General features: G+C 37.7%; 1 protein-coding gene across 13 annotated transcripts in view; it reads left to right on the top strand.

Moving 5' to 3' along the window:
- LOC102232009 (protein furry homolog) overlaps positions 1-15,280 on the top strand; it is a 52,852-nt gene that overhangs the window by 22,889 nt on the left and 14,683 nt on the right. For 9 of the 13 annotated variants that reach the window (XR_002754317.1, XM_023351070.1, XM_023351068.1 and 6 more), the window contains exons 5-38: positions 14-104; positions 209-288; positions 807-887; positions 1,487-1,655; positions 1,826-1,918; positions 2,987-3,085; positions 3,663-3,764; positions 3,944-4,047; positions 4,435-4,543; positions 4,641-4,727; positions 4,999-5,170; positions 5,465-5,597; positions 5,712-5,819; positions 6,146-6,401; positions 6,562-6,744; positions 6,841-6,927; positions 8,031-8,290; positions 8,372-8,564; positions 8,822-8,946; positions 9,376-9,433; positions 9,542-9,633; positions 9,765-9,937; positions 10,264-10,424; positions 10,597-10,707; positions 11,063-11,217; positions 11,384-11,486; positions 11,718-11,889; positions 12,758-13,014; positions 13,110-13,256; positions 13,351-13,519; positions 13,942-14,032; positions 14,137-14,219; positions 14,621-14,771; positions 14,906-15,009. Coding sequence is in view for 12 of the 13 variants with exons in the window: in XM_023351070.1 (XP_023206838.1) it covers positions 14-104; positions 209-288; positions 807-887; positions 1,487-1,655; positions 1,826-1,918; positions 2,987-3,085; positions 3,663-3,764; positions 3,944-4,047; positions 4,435-4,543; positions 4,641-4,727; positions 4,999-5,170; positions 5,465-5,597; positions 5,712-5,819; positions 6,146-6,401; positions 6,562-6,744; positions 6,841-6,927; positions 8,031-8,290; positions 8,372-8,564; positions 8,822-8,946; positions 9,376-9,433; positions 9,542-9,633; positions 9,765-9,937; positions 10,264-10,424; positions 10,597-10,707; positions 11,063-11,217; positions 11,384-11,486; positions 11,718-11,889; positions 12,758-13,014; positions 13,110-13,256; positions 13,351-13,519; positions 13,942-14,032; positions 14,137-14,219; positions 14,621-14,771; positions 14,906-15,009 (4,559 nt within the window). In the remaining variant the exon portion in view is untranslated. The remainder of the gene's footprint in view (positions 1-13; positions 105-208; positions 289-806; positions 888-1,486; positions 1,656-1,825; positions 1,919-2,986; positions 3,086-3,662; positions 3,765-3,943; positions 4,048-4,434; positions 4,544-4,640; positions 4,728-4,998; positions 5,171-5,464; positions 5,598-5,711; positions 5,820-6,145; positions 6,402-6,561; positions 6,745-6,840; positions 6,928-8,030; positions 8,291-8,371; positions 8,565-8,821; positions 8,947-9,375; positions 9,434-9,541; positions 9,634-9,764; positions 9,938-10,263; positions 10,425-10,596; positions 10,708-11,062; positions 11,218-11,383; positions 11,487-11,717; positions 11,890-12,757; positions 13,015-13,109; positions 13,257-13,350; positions 13,520-13,941; positions 14,033-14,136; positions 14,220-14,620; positions 14,772-14,905; positions 15,010-15,280) is intronic. The other 4 variants (XM_023351066.1, XM_023351074.1, XM_005796804.3 and 1 more) reach the window with 2 other exon arrangements.

Genomic DNA, 15,280 nt, shown 5'->3' with positions numbered 1-15,280 from the left:
TTCTGCCCAACAGTGATGAGCAACAGAGAGATTATCTACTTGAAAGGAGAGATTTGGCCATTGACTTCATCTTCTCTCTTGTACTTATAGAAGTTTTAAAACAGGTGACTTTTGTTTCAACCTTTGTCTCACAACAATTGCTTTTGCCATTTTTTTATTATTATTTTGAAGTCTAAAACTTTTACCCTCATTCTGTTGTTTCTAATAGATGCCGCTCTACCCTGCCCTTGACGGTTTGGTCAATGAAGTCATTAATTTAGCCTTTAAGCACTTTAAATACAAAGAGGGGTAAGATCTAATCACTTCCAATGAGGCTTGATTTTATTTATTTATTTTTTCAGGTCTACAATGTTTAGAAATGTCAAATATTTTAAACAATTTTATATTTTGTCACAAGCTTTCATGTCTTTTCATTGGGATTTTACATTTTTGCGGTAGTAATAAATCTGAATACTCTTACTAAGCAGTGAAAGTTTAGTTTTCAGCTAAAACAAATCTACATTTGGACTTCCAATAAAATTTTAAAACCAAGTCTGGCTTTATTTTTCATTTTAGCCAAATACAGGCCAAATTTACCCCAGATTTATATGAATCATTTAGACATGCCACACTTCCTGGATTTTTTTTGTCATTCCACAACTTAGTCATGTTCTACTTTTTGTTGACCTATGGGATAAAATAAAAGACATAAAATGCTGTGGTTGTAACATGAAAAATTACAAGAAAGTTCAATGGGTATAAATACTTTTACAAAGTGATCTTTCTAAATCATTAGTCTTCTTAATGTTGCAATTTTTCCCCAACAGATATCATGGTCCAAACACTGGCAACATGCACACTGTAGCAGACCTCTATGCTGAAGTCATAGGAGTGTTGGCTCAGTCAAAGTAAGCATGATTTTATATATTTAAGTTTCTGCTTGTTGTGTGAGTACTTTCTGAAAAAAAATCTGTTTTATGAGTTTGGCAGACACTTTAAGACAGGTCTTTAACGCCAAACTAGTACTGGAAAATATTGTTCTTATTTGAACTTCTAGGATCATTGCAGCAGGGAGGAAATCCTTAAAGCAGACATATGAGCTGCAGGCCTCCTTTCAAACTATGCTTTGCTTAATTTCTTATGTAGATTTTTTTCAGGAGGGCTTATGTTTTTAGAGTTTTTTTCTGAGGTCTAGAGAGATTGGATTAAAGATTTTACTGTAAACTTGTACTGATTTTGATTAAATATCTTGAGACATGCTATTCACATTTTTACTCAATTTTAGATTGAGATTTTAGAGATAATTCCATCTCTAATTGGTAGATGAGAAATTTGTCCTGGGCCTCAAATGTATTAACTATATGTTGATAGAAGAAGCATTTTTTCATCTGTGTTGTTCTTGAACCTTGTCACGTTTCATTTTTGTCACAACTGTCAGCTTTACTTTCCTAATAGCAATTCGGGCTTCTTTATATACATATTAATTTAAAAAAATACATATTTTCAGGTTTCCAGCGGTAAAGAAGAAGTTCATGACTGAACTGAAGGAGCTGAGACAGAAAGAGCAAAATCCGTATGTCGTTCAGAGCACCATCAGCCTCATCATGGGGGTCAAGTTCTTCCGAGTGAAGATGTATCCAGTCGAAGACTTTGAAGCTTCTTTTCAGTTCATGCAGGTACAACAGAATTTAGCGTGAAAACTTCAGTGAAAGTTGGCTCTCTTTACTGCTTGCTTGTTGTGTGTTGATATTTCATTTTCTAGTCTTTTCATATCTTTAAGGTAATGAATAGCAAAGACGTTTTTCAAAATTTATAATTTTGCAAACTGTTGCACTCTTGTTTGCAGGAGTGCGCCCAGTATTTTCTAGAAGTCAAGGATAAGGACATTAAGCATACTCTGGCTGGTGTTTTTGTTGAGATCCTGGTGCCTGTTGCTGCAGTAAGTTTCTTCATCCTACAAATGATGCAATTATTACTCAAAAATGTTCAGCCAAGAACTCAAATATTTGAAAAGCACCAAAAAAATTCTAAAATATTTTTAATACATTTACTCTGTGCCAAATAAACTTAAAATATTATCACATGTGATATTCATAAAATGACTGGATAAATTATAAAAAAACAGACATCTGCTGCTATTTTTAATTATTGAGATAGATTTAAAAAAACTAATATCTGATTAAATCAATGACAGTATGCAGAATATTAAAATATTGCTCCTCTTTTTGATTAATGGAGAGGCCTCCCATCTTTTCACTACATACTTGTTATAAGACTGATATCCAGGGGCGTGCTGTGGTGGCGCAGGGGGTTAGCACGCCCCACGTTTGGAGGCCTTAGTCGACGTCGCAGGTTCGAATTCCAGTCCCGACGACCTTTGCCGCATGTCTTCCCCCCTCTCCTCACCTTCCTTCCTGTCTGCCTACTGTCGAAAAAATACGAGCCAATAGCGCCGCAGAAACTCTTCGGAGAAAAAAAAAAAAAAAAAGACTGATATCCACCTAAATTTTTAGAAGCTAATTATAATAATAAACTATTAAACTATATTGATACTTTCTCTTATTATCTTAAAAAAGTATTGCTTCTCTGTTTTCAGCAGTATTTTTGTCCTCCTCACAATATATATCCACTGTGCTGTTGGCCAGAAAACTATAAATTGGTTCTCTTGAATGTTTCAACAGTGTAATGATCAAAAACATGAGGTCGAACCAAGACAGAAGTGGTTCACTAGACATAAAGTCTTCCTTCTTCCATGGCTTGCATGGTCAACAAGCCAAATCCCTGGTGCTAAATAGCTTGCCATTATCTCTTATTTCTTAACAAGGCTTTGTTAAACAAATAAAAAAAATATGCTGAATGTAAGATTATACCACTACAGGAACAATTAATTTCCATCTTGTATTGAGTTTGATCATGTTGACATGAGCAATGTTTCTCTAGATTATATTTTCTGGTCCATTTTACGCAGAAATCTCAATGTTTAACCTTAATATTTATCTTGCTCTAGGTTGTGAAGAACGAAGTGAATGTACCCTGCCTGAGGAACTTTGTGGACAGCCTGTACGACACAACTCTGGATCTGTCGTCAAGAAAGAAGCACTCACTGGTTAGTTATGGAGCAGAAACAGACAGCGATTGTTGGTTTTGTTTGTTTTTTGATGTTTCTGGTTTTACCGTGGCAGCCTCTGTTGCATGGTGACAGAGACGCATGCAGCAAAGCTTAAAGGTTGCGTTGTGTGAACTTATTTCAGACTTACAGTTAGTGTCCAAACTACAAATAATTTATAAGAGCAGTCAGATTGTCAAAAGAAGCCTGAAAACAGAGCTCTATGTGCCTTTAAGTGTAAAGCTCCAACCCCATAAAAGGGCTATAAATAAAACTCACAACTTCACACAGGAAGGCAACAAAAGCATCCCCAATAAAACTGGAAATCTACATTCTCTGGAGGCAACGTTTGCAACAGACACACGTTATGAAGTATCAGTAAATAGCTTAGCAGAAGAAAACCTCATCATGTCTTCGTGAGAAATCAGATTTTAAAATGCAGTTTGGAGAGAGTTTCCTTGATTTGTTTCTGCAATGTTCATAATGCCTGAACATCGCAGAACATCTAAGTAGTTTTACGTTTTATTCGTATTATGAATAAAACGTCACGTGTAAACTTTTGCTTTCATTTTCCCAGGCCTTTTACCCACTGGTGACCTGTCTGCTGTGTGTGAGTCAGAAGCAGTTCTTTCTTAACAGATGGCATGTCTTCCTCAACAACTGCCTTTCAAATCTCAAGGTAACATGTAAACCAGATTGTAGTGCTTTACTAGATGTATTTTTTTGTTAATTTTTTTATGTAATTGTATACTTTAAATGACAGTATGACTGCATGAAGTATTTTTGACTATATGTAAATGTGAAGTACTTTTAGATTTTGTTCAGGTTTTGCAGCAACTTTCTCTTTTCATCTTACAGAGTAGAGATCCTAAAATGGCTCGTGTTGCTCTGGAGTCCCTGTATCGCCTGCTGTGGGTTTACATGATCAGAATAAAGTGTGAAAGCAACACAGCAACCCAAGGGTAAATCTATTAACCCTGCTTTATTGCTAGTAGTTTACTGTACAGTAATTTTATGCCGCAGCACTAAATTAGCATGCCCAGATGATGCCATTTTTTATTTGTATTTATTGTGTCTTTAAAAAAGTATTCATAACTCAAGAAAGCAACATATTGCAAATAACTTCTGCATTACCACTTTTATTTGTTAATATTTAAAAAGGAAATCATGCATTCTCTTCTTTCCACTTTATAATGTTTCTGAAGTAGTTCAAGGTACTGAAATACTTTTGGAAGACATAAAATGTAAGGTTAAAAGAGGTTTTTTGTGGTTTAAAGGTGCAAAACATATCTTGAAAGTGCATTTTTATAGCCCCATTATTCTAAAACAATGTTTGTGTGTGTTCACAGTCGTCTGAGCACCATCATAATGACGCTTTTCCCTAAAGGGTCTCGCAGTGTGGTGCCTAGAGACATGCCCCTCAATATATTTGTCAAAATCATTCAGTTTATTGCACAGGTAAATGCAATGTGCTATGATTCTCTCAGTATCTCAGTGTGATTGACACTCAGGTTAGGATCTGTGAAATAATCACATTTCTCCAATTTTCCTGCAGGAAAGATTGGATTTTGCCATGAAGGAAATCATTTTTGACCTTCTCTGTGTTGGAAAACCTGCAAAAGCCTTCAGTCTTAATCCTGAGGTACATCATCTACTTTATCACTGAGACAGTTTGCAATAAAAAATATCCAACAATACCTATGCAAAATGTATCCTATTAAAATATTATTTAAAGTTATACTTTCTTTCTTCTATTTTGAATTTATATCCACGCCTTTAGAAAGTGGATTTATAACGCTAAACATAAAATACATGTAGAAATGGTTGCATTTTTTCCTTTAATTTCTTTCACTAGAATTCTCCAGGACTGATAATGTGTTAAAAAAACGATTAACATCTTCTGTTTTGTTCAGAGAATGAACATTGGTCTGAGAGCGTTCTTGGTCATAGCTGACAAACTGCAGCAGAAGGACGGAGAGCCTCCAATGCCGAATACCAATTGCTCTTTGCCCTCTGGGAACACGCTCCGAGTGAAGAAGACATACCTGAGCAAAACGCTGACCGATGAGGAGGCCAAAGTCATCGGTGAGAGAGACAAACCATGATCAGGAATATTAAAAATGCTTTTATATTCATACCGACAAGAAATGTGCATAGTTTATGTGACATTATGTTTAACAGTGTCAATATATTTGGTTTTTGATTTCTTGTTTTATTTTATCCCCTAGAAGAAAAATATTATACGCCTGACATAATAAAATATCTTTTAGCAATTTTTTTTTCAGAGTATGTATTAGTTTGAGATTTTTTTCTTTTAATTCTTAGAGTAGTAGCTTCTTATCAGATTAATTCCTTCTAACTTGCCCTCTTCTTCTTCAGGGATGTCCCAGTATTATGTTCATGTGCGGAAAGCGATTGACAGTATCCTAAGACACCTTGATAAGGAGGTGGGACGCTGTATGATGATGACAAATGCTCAGATGTTGAATAAAGAGCCTGAGGACATGATCACGTAAGAAAAACTATTTGTCCACAATCACTAACTTTGCTTTTTTTAGTATCACAGCAATTGATCAGTTTGACAACAAAGCAAAATTAAAGTCAGATTACAAATGTGATTTTTCAGAGGTGAAAGAAAGCCAAAGATAGACTTGTTTAGGACATGTGTTGCTGCCATTCCTCGCATCCTTCCTGATGGGATGTCCAAACCTGAACTTATCGACCTCCTCTCACGGTGAGTCACACATCTCAGAGGAACAGTCTGTGTAGAGAAAATTAATATTTAGCTCATTTTGGCTTTAATAACAGCATTATCTAATGTTAAATGCACAATTAATATCTGTATGCCCATAGGTGTTTTTTAAACTTGCATGGAGGGAAAAGTCAAAAATTGATATCCCAATGTAATGTAGTCCTGTAGCAGCAGAACATTTTAGTTCTTTTGCAGCAATTAGTGTCAAGACTTGTAAATCTCAGAATTTTCCCTGTGAATTTCTGCATGTCAGGCATAAAACTTAAAATTTCTACATGAGAACTTCTGGATTTTGCCTGGTTTGCCAGGTTGATGATCCACATGGATGATGAGCTTCGCCTCATAGCCCAGAACTCCCTGCAAAGTCTGTTGGTGGATTTCTCTGAGTGGCGTGACGATGTTTTGTTTGGATTCACCAACTTCCTGTTGCGTGAGGTTCAAGACACCCACCAAGGGTTGTTAGATACGTCCCTCAGACTACTGCTGCAGCTGCTCACACAGTGGAGAATAACCCTGGCGTCTTCTGGAAAGAGCCATGACCTCGCTAAGCTGCATGCTCTCGAGGTGAGCTGGAGTTTCTACACATATTATGCATTTAGCAAATGGGTTGTCTTCTCTGCCTGAGGCTGATGCTCCAGGATACACCTGCTGCAGATCATTTAAATGTGATTTTTTGTTGTTGTTATTAGATATAGGAATTTAACAATTGTTTCAATTTTCACAGCTGCTGAATTCTTGCTCGGGCCATAAGATGCCTGCAGACAGAGCTCCTCACTCCACTGTGCTGCACGCTGTGGAGGGACTGGCACTCGTACTGCTCTGCTCTTGCCAGCTGAGCACCCGCAGACTTGCTATCGCTGTACTCAAAGAGATACGGAGTCTTTACTTGACAATAGGACAGACGGAGGTAAATCCAAGAGACACCAAAACTATGTAAAAAGTAATTGAGTTGAATGTTTGATATTGAGACTTTGCATGTTTTTTTATGTTTTGTAAACTGCAGGATGATGAAAAACCAATGATAGAGATCATGGATCAGCTCAGCCCTGTTATCATGGAGAGTTTTATCAACGTAGCTGTTTCTGATGCAGTAAGTTCCTTCTGTGGCCTATTGTATTCGCTTAGATTCTGTTTACCGTCTCATTTTCAGGGGAGTTGTTTGCAAACCAGTAAGCTAGATTGAAAACAAGATAATAGCTAGTAGGAGAGTTCAGTCACATGTAAAGATCGCAGGTTTCTCAGCAAACAAATTACTCCTAAACACACTTAAGTTGGTGACCAAAAAGATATAGTAGTTTGTGTAGTGTATAGCATTTTTTGCTTTTTCTTTATGTTTTCTTAAATAGTGTTATTCTAGATTTTAGTCAAATTTAAGTTTTTGAATAGTGTTGCTATTTTATAAGTTAATTTTGAGTGCACTTTTTTGGTACATTGAAAAGCCAGAGTAACTTCTGTCACTCGCAAAATCAGCACACGATTACAGCTGAAAATTTGTTTGGATGATTTTGAACAGTGACATACATTTTAAAATAATTTTAACCCATATTGTCTTATGCCTCAAATCCTGAATGCTTTCTTTATTTAAACCTTCCTGTTTCTTGATAAAAGTCTTTCTCTCTCTCTCAGAGTCTGAATGTACCACTGGCTTGTTGTTACAGAAGTTCTTACATCTCTGTGGTTCTATGCATGCACTTTTAAACATCTCATTTATTGCACAAAAAGGGGAGTTATGGTGTGAGTCTTTACTCTGAAATGATTTCAACATGGAAGAACCTGATCAGAATTTACTGGGAACAGATATTTTAGTCATGGACAAAAAAACAATCAATTTTAAATCATTCGATCCCAGTCCCCTACTGATTTCTCAGTGTATTTACAACAAATATGAATTTCACATTGCATCAATATTAAAATAACCTGTTTACATTGTAAATTAATACATATTGGAAGTTGAGTATGAAAATCTAGTTCTTTGAAACCAAATATACATTTAAAAACACTTAAATCATTTATCTGTATTAACCAGTATGTTTTTGTTGGACGTACAAACCAAACACCTGGAATTAATCAACAGTCCAGTAGCTGTTGCTTAACTCAGTCGCCTCCACTTCATCACCAATGCATTCTTGTTTCAAATCTGTTTTGCTCACCACCCCTGACCTTTGCCCCTGCTGTTTCACTGGTTTGTTGCAGGCTGCGCTGCCAGCTGGCCACCACGTGGATCTTCAGTGGCTTGTGGAGTGGAATGCGGCACTTGTCAACAGTCAGTATGACATCATGAGCCCCTCGCACGTGTGGCTCTTTGCCCAGTCTGTGAAGGACCCCTGGGTGCTGTGTGTGTTCTGCCTCCTTCGTCAGGACAACCTTCCAAAGTTCTGTCCCACAGCTCTCAGCTATGCCTGGCCCTACGCCTTCACTCGACTACAGATGCTCATGCCCCTGGTGGACCCGAAGTAAGTGTCCTCAGAGTCGACTGTAAATTCACAAAGTACATGTTTTTAAATATATTCCTAACAGTGTCATGGTCTTACCAGCAGTCCAGTAAATGCAAAGAAGAATGGCACATCTGGTAGTGGGGAGAGCTACATAACATTATGGAGAAATTACCTGATCCTTTGCTTTGGGGTGGCCAAGCCCAGTATCATGAGCCCAGGCCATCTGAGAGCGTCGACACCTGAGATCACAACTTCCACACCTGATAGCACCGTCAGTCATGATAACAAGGTAGTTGTATCTTCATCATTGTGCCTTAATAATTCCCTCAGAGCCCAGAGTCCAAAGGATCAGGTGTTTACACCGAGCCTGTTGACATTCACACTCAGTGCATTGAATTACACAGCAGTTATTTCACATGAGTGAAACAGGAAACCGGTGTATTCTTAACTGTATTTTTATTTCAGTGTAGCTCCGACTAATTAGTGCTGCTCAAGCTGCACGAGTGATTTTATTTGTGTGACCGAACAATGTCTGTTTTGTTGTTTCAGGTTATTGGAAGCCCATCTGTGGCTTGGCTTCTAAAGCAGCTGGTCCCACTGATGAGAACAGAGAGCATCGAGTTGACAGAGTCATTAGTTCTTGGATTTGGACGGACTAATTTATTGGTATTCAGGTAGATCTATGTTTGACATTTTTTCTGAACAATTGCAACCATAAATGTACAAAAACATTGTACATTTATAGTTAAATTTTGGGGCACTAAATGACTTTTTGTCCCATCCTTAATTTTATCATGAGCTTTAGTGCCTCATGATAATTGAATGACATAGATTTTTTTTGTTCTTTTTGTGGTGCTGCAGGGTTATGACTAAACTGATTAAATGGAATGTAGGTCCACTTTTTAATTAAAATCTTTGCTGACCTAAATTTTTGTATGGATTTATTAATGTGGAGACAAACACAGGATTATACCTGAGTGAGGCCTCATAACCTTTTAAATTTCTATTCACATTGTTTGCTAGAGCTCATGTTCTGTTGCTCAAATCCCTTTCAGAGAAAAAGCTAAAAATAGATTGTTAATGATTGCACTTTCTGCACACAGAGAGCTTGTGGAGGAGTTACATCCCCTCATGAAAGAGGCATTAGAAAGAAGACCTGAGGTGTGTTGCTTATGATGCTCAACACATGTGTTCAGGTTCCTCACCAGAGAGCTTTTTTGTTTCAAAGAATCATCGCTGTTTAAGTTATGTATACATGATTGTTGGCAGAACAAGAAGCGCCGTGAGCGGCGGGACCTGCTGCGATTACAGTTGCTTCGGATCTTTGAGCTTTTGGCTGATGCTGGTGTTATCAGTGACAGGTTAGTGTGGCTACAGCTGAAACTTGTTTTTGAAATAGAGTTACATTTACAAGAACTAAAGAGAAATAAAAATAAATGAGTTGAAATTTGGTCTCATTGAGCATGTACTTGTTCTTTCTGTCATCCTGCAGTACAAATGGTGCTCTGGAACGTGACACCCTTGCCCTTGGTGCTTTGTTCCTGGAATATGTTGATTTAACCCGGATGCTTCTTGAAGCTGAAAATGACAAAGAGGCCGAGATCCTCAAGGACATCCGAGCTCACTTTAGTGCAATGGTGGCCAACTTCATCCAATGTGTACCAGGTACCCCTGAACCTTCTTGGAAACTACCCCTTTACAAAAGGGCCAACAGTATGTTTAGCACTGTACTTGACTTGGTGTGTTTGCTGGGAGTATGTCCAAAAATAGTTCAGCTTAAAGACAGAAGATGCAAAAGCAGGTGATGACTCATGGGTTGTCTGGTATTTAAGTCTCCAAAGGCCTGCTAATGGCTTGTTGAAGCATGTTGATATTTTGCTTTTATTCAAAGTCCTTCTGCAGCAGTTTATTATGATGCCTGGATAGGTTCCCTGACACTGCACTTTCTTAATGCCTTTACCTACAACAACTTGTTTTCTTTTACTCCCTAGTGCACCAAAGGAGATTCCTGTTTCCACAGCAGAGCCTTCGGCATCACCTCTTTATCCTGTTCAGCCAATGGGCAGGTCCCTTCAGCATCATGTTCACCCCCCTGGACCGATACAGTGACAGGAATCATCAAATAACAAGATATCAGTATTGTGCTCTAAAGGTAAAAAGTGTTTGAAATATCATCCTGTTTTGTCTGCTGTTGAGCTCAATAACTATTTAACATTCAATAAAGAAAAATAATTTTAAAAGTAATTATTATGACAATTTGAGATCGGAAAAGTCAGGACGATTAAAAGTTAAGCAGCTTGTCATGATTGTGTTTATTTCTCCAGGCCATGTCTGCTGTGCTGTGCTGTGGTCCTGTCTTCGATAATGTTGGTCTTTCTCAAGATGGATACCTCTATAAGTGGCTGGATAATATACTGGCCTGCCAGGATCAGCGGGTCTGTAGCCAATTCTTTACCACTGTGGTGCATTTAAACAAAGAACAGACTGACCTGATGGCATGCTGTAGCTTGCATTTTAAAAGGCCAGCTCTGCTTATTGCCAACTCCTTACAGGAATCTTGGGAAGAAGCAAATTATTCCTTTGCTTGTCTGATGTTGTATCTATGAAGTTTAGACACTGAGCAAAACCTTTTGTGTGTTTATTTTCTCCACACATTTCTTCATAAATTGTGCTACGTAGCTTGAGCAAAAGGTTAGCAAGAGATCTTGCTAGTCTAAACAAGTCTAAACAAAGAAAATCAGATAATTCTGTAAATCATGTAAATCAGTCTTCTGTCTGCCTTGTGCTCAGGTCCATCGGCTTGGTTGTGAAGTTGTCATCTTGCTTTTGGAGCTAAATGCCGACCAGGTCAACCTGTTCAACTGGGCCGTGGATCGGTGCTACACTGGTTCCCACCAGCTTGCCTCTGGTTGCTTTAAAGCCATTGCTGCAGTCTTTTCCAGCAGGTATAAACAATCTTAAGCTCTCGACTGTTTAGATCAACGTTTTTGATTCTTAAGCTCTCGACTGCTTAGATCGACTATTTCGATTCTACGGAATCAAAATAATTGAAAACATTTAATATTTTCTTTACAATTATTACTTTTTGTCTCTTCCCTTTTTCTTTGCCAGTAAAAACTACCCATGTGACATTGTTACACTGCTGAATCTTGTGCTGTTTAAAACATCTAGCACCAACAGAGAACTCTATGAGATTTCAATGCAGCTAATACAGGTAAGAAAAAACAAAATTACTTGTTAAATTTCCACTTTTCACAGAAAAAATTTATTATTCTATTCATTTTGCGACAATAGTCAATGTTTTGAATCGTCTTGAGGTTGTTTCTACAACTGTTATTTTTGTGGAACAAGTCAAACTACAAATAATTGCTAGTAATCTAAAACACTTGCCTAAAACTAAAGAAAATTATGTATAACACCCTTCTTGGTTTTTTATTTCAAACAGATACTTGAAGACAAGTTATTCATGTACTCTAAGAAGACGGCAGAGCTGAAACCAAGCAATATTCTGTATGGCACCCATGGTCCATTGCCTCCTCTTTACAGTGTCTCACTCCCACAACTCTCTACTCAGCTAGCCAGGATGTACCCAGAACTCACGCTCCCCTTGTTTTCAGGTAAGTGGTGTTGTATTTGGAGGTTATATAGGTAACTAATAATGATGATGATGATATATAAATGCCTTTTAAGATACTCAAGCTAACTCTATGGTCACAAAATAAAACAATTAAGCACAAAATAAATAAATCAAGAGGGCAATCAGAAGTTAGACAAGAGAGAGCTGTAGGGTGTGTTGGTGATTTTGTACCAATTAGGAGAACCCCTGTTTTATTTAACAATTTTACAGTAAACAACATTTTACCTCAAACAGACATATTAACAAGCAGGCAGGATTGAGGTTAGACGAAATAGTGTTTGGTTTCATTACTTCAATGAAAATACATTAAATTATTACAACTTATTGCCTAGACGATTGATGAAAAAAAAGTGGGCAGAGTACACACCCTTGAGGAACACCAGTAATGATTGGAAATGATTTATGTTGCCAAAGCAATAAGATTTAAGCCAGTTGTAGGGTTGGCAGTAATAACAGTGGGAGATAATCTTCACTCGAGGATGTTATTGGAGATAGTATCCTCTGCAGTAGTAAAGTCAAAAAGATGAGAATGATTAATGACTCTGCTAGGAAGATGTTGATGGAGATCTGACATGGGGCTGCATCTCTGCAAAATGGGAGTGGAAGCCAGACTGAAACTGTTCAGAGAAATGCTGGACATGTCTCTGAATACTTGGTGCTTGACAAGTTTGTGTGAATCAGAGAGAATTATGAGGGGACAAAAGGCTTCTTTACTGTTTAAATGGACAACTTCACAGATTAACATTATGGTGAAATCAAGAATATTTCATCTTCATTTGTCCAAGTACAAATACTGCAGTTTCTAACGATGTTATGCGGATGTTTTTGTTGGCGTTCTTTGCTTACAGAGGTCAGCCAGAGGTTCCCCACCACTCATTCCAATGGCAGGCAGATCATGCTATCCTACCTCCTTCCCTGGCTTGGTAACATTGAACTAGTGGACAGCGGCTTGCTGCTCCCAGTCTTTGCACCGTCAAACCCCAGCTGCGAGTCTTCCTGTCAGCTGACCACTACAGATTCATTACACTCATTAAAAGGCACAGGCTGGGGATCGTTACAAGCCACGTCTATGGTTCTCAATAACCTCATGTTCATGACAGCCAAGGTAAAATGTTGTTGGGATGTATAATATCAAGGTACGATGGTAAACTATATAACTGAAATGAATACAGCATTGTGTTTTTTTAATCTCTGTCTTAGTATGGAGATGATTTACCTGGACCAGAGATGGAAAATGCCTGGAATGCTTTAGTGAGCAATGAGAAATGGAGCAACAATCTGAGAACCACTCTGCAGTTCATTATCAGCCTGTGTGGTGTCAGCAGTGAGACCACCCTTCTCCCATATGTAAGACATTCAGGCCTGCTAGAAAATGTCAGAAAAATGTCTTCCTTTAACTTCACAATTTTTCTGAAGAATTGCTCCTTCTTTATTTATCCAGATCAAAAAGGTGGTCATCTACCTTTGCCGAAACAACACAATGCAAACCATGGAGGAGTTGTTATTTGAGCTGCAACAAACGGATCCCGTCAACCCTGTGGTGCAACACTGTGACAGTCCTCCTTTCTATCGTTTCACTGCCACAAGCAAAGCTTCTGTGGTGGCTTCAGGTCATTTTCTTTATTCTTCCAATTTTTTAAATCCCTCTACATGTTAAGTTTTAATGTAAATCGGTGCTTTATAAACGGACTAAGCTGAACTGTCATAACCTGGATATGGATAAATTTTAATTTTTGAATGTTTTTCCAGGGTAATTTTTAAAGGTTTATCTATGAGATCTATAAGGATTACATATAATGTAAAAAATATGTATGCATGCTATCATATCACTTCATTGAATCTACACTAACTGAAATTGGTTTTACTTTCTGATGGGAAAATTGTAGGACATGTTTAATTGCCTTAGTGGAGCTATTTTGTGGCCAGTCATTGAAAACTGCTTGCTTTGGACAGATTCCCAGTGTTAAATGCGTGGTAGCTGTAATTCCTTTAACATGTTATATAACATGTCCACTTATGGTTCTTTCTTCAGGAACCACATCAAGCAGCAACACTGTTATAGCTTGCCAAGATAACTTTCCCGACACAGATGACATCAAGACCATGAAGGAGAACGAGGAGAGGTAAAGTGTCCACTGATGACGTAAATCATGTGATCAGAGATAATTACGGCCTTGGAGGACATTTATTGGTATCTTTATAGATATATATGTCTTTCTGGTCTCAGGCTTGGTCATATAATGAGAGCACACAGCCGACTGGAGTCACGTTACAGCAACAGTTCAGGAGGATCTTACGATGAAGAGAAAAGTATGTGTTACATTGTGTTAAAAACTTGAATTAATTATGTCTTTGTTATTTTTGTTTGGTGAGAAACACAATTTGGCCTAAAGAGCAAGAACAAAGCCAGCATGGAGCCACTGAGGATGGATGAGCAATGTGTAGAAGGCCTCGGGCTTCTGTGACTCTCTGCAATAAAATTCAAGTAGCCAAGTTCTGTGCACTGTGGTTTCTGTCCCAAAACAACCTACTGTGACTAAACTTGGTTTAATATAAATAGAAAGAAATAACAAAAAACAAACAAAAAAAATGCAGCGAATTCTTACCAGATATGGTGACATTGATATTGTATGTATTGTTACCTATACAAATGTTTGTAGAATTATATTAAACATGAATGAATGCTAAATTAATATCCTATGACCACTTAGATGAACCTCTGCCGCCCTATGTGGATTGGCTGACGTTTGTTATTGAAACAAACAAACCCCACCCGCTCCCCATGCCACTTAATGGAGGATGCTGGGCTCCACTGGTGGACTTTTTACCAGAAACCATCACTCCCAGAGGACCACTGCACAGGTTACAAGATCAAAATATATTTAATGTTTAAACAGTTTGCTGAGGTTTCTTTTGAAGCTGTAGAACTGTACAATTGGTGACAGATGTGAAATAGATTATGTAACATGTTTCCTTATATTTTGTGATTACTTTAGGTGTAATATTGCAGTAATCTTCATGACCGAGCTGGTGGTGGATCACGGTGTGAGAGAGGACTGGACGTTGCACCTTCCTTTAATCCTACATGCTCTGTTTTTGGGTAAAGACTCTATACTATTGTGTTTTTTTAATTACTTATACGTGTCAATCTGGGATCTTTTTTTTTTTTGTAGAAACACTAGTGTCATGCAATATATCAACATCCTTCACCTTTTTCATATTTTGTCACATCACAATGACAAACATAACATAATTCATTTCACTGTATGTCTGAAAGGGCCAACGCAGTGTAGGACCTAAGTTTGAAGTGAATGGAAAAGGATACATGTTTTTTAAATTAACTATATAAGAAAATCTGAAAAGCGAGCCAT

This window comes from Xiphophorus maculatus, chromosome 18, assembly GCF_002775205.1.
Source record: "Xiphophorus maculatus strain JP 163 A chromosome 18, X_maculatus-5.0-male, whole genome shotgun sequence".
Lineage (NCBI taxonomy): Eukaryota > Metazoa > Chordata > Actinopteri > Cyprinodontiformes > Poeciliidae > Xiphophorus > Xiphophorus maculatus.
The sequence above is the reverse complement of the archived record's forward strand: the minus strand, read 5'-3'. Positions and strand labels throughout refer to the sequence as shown.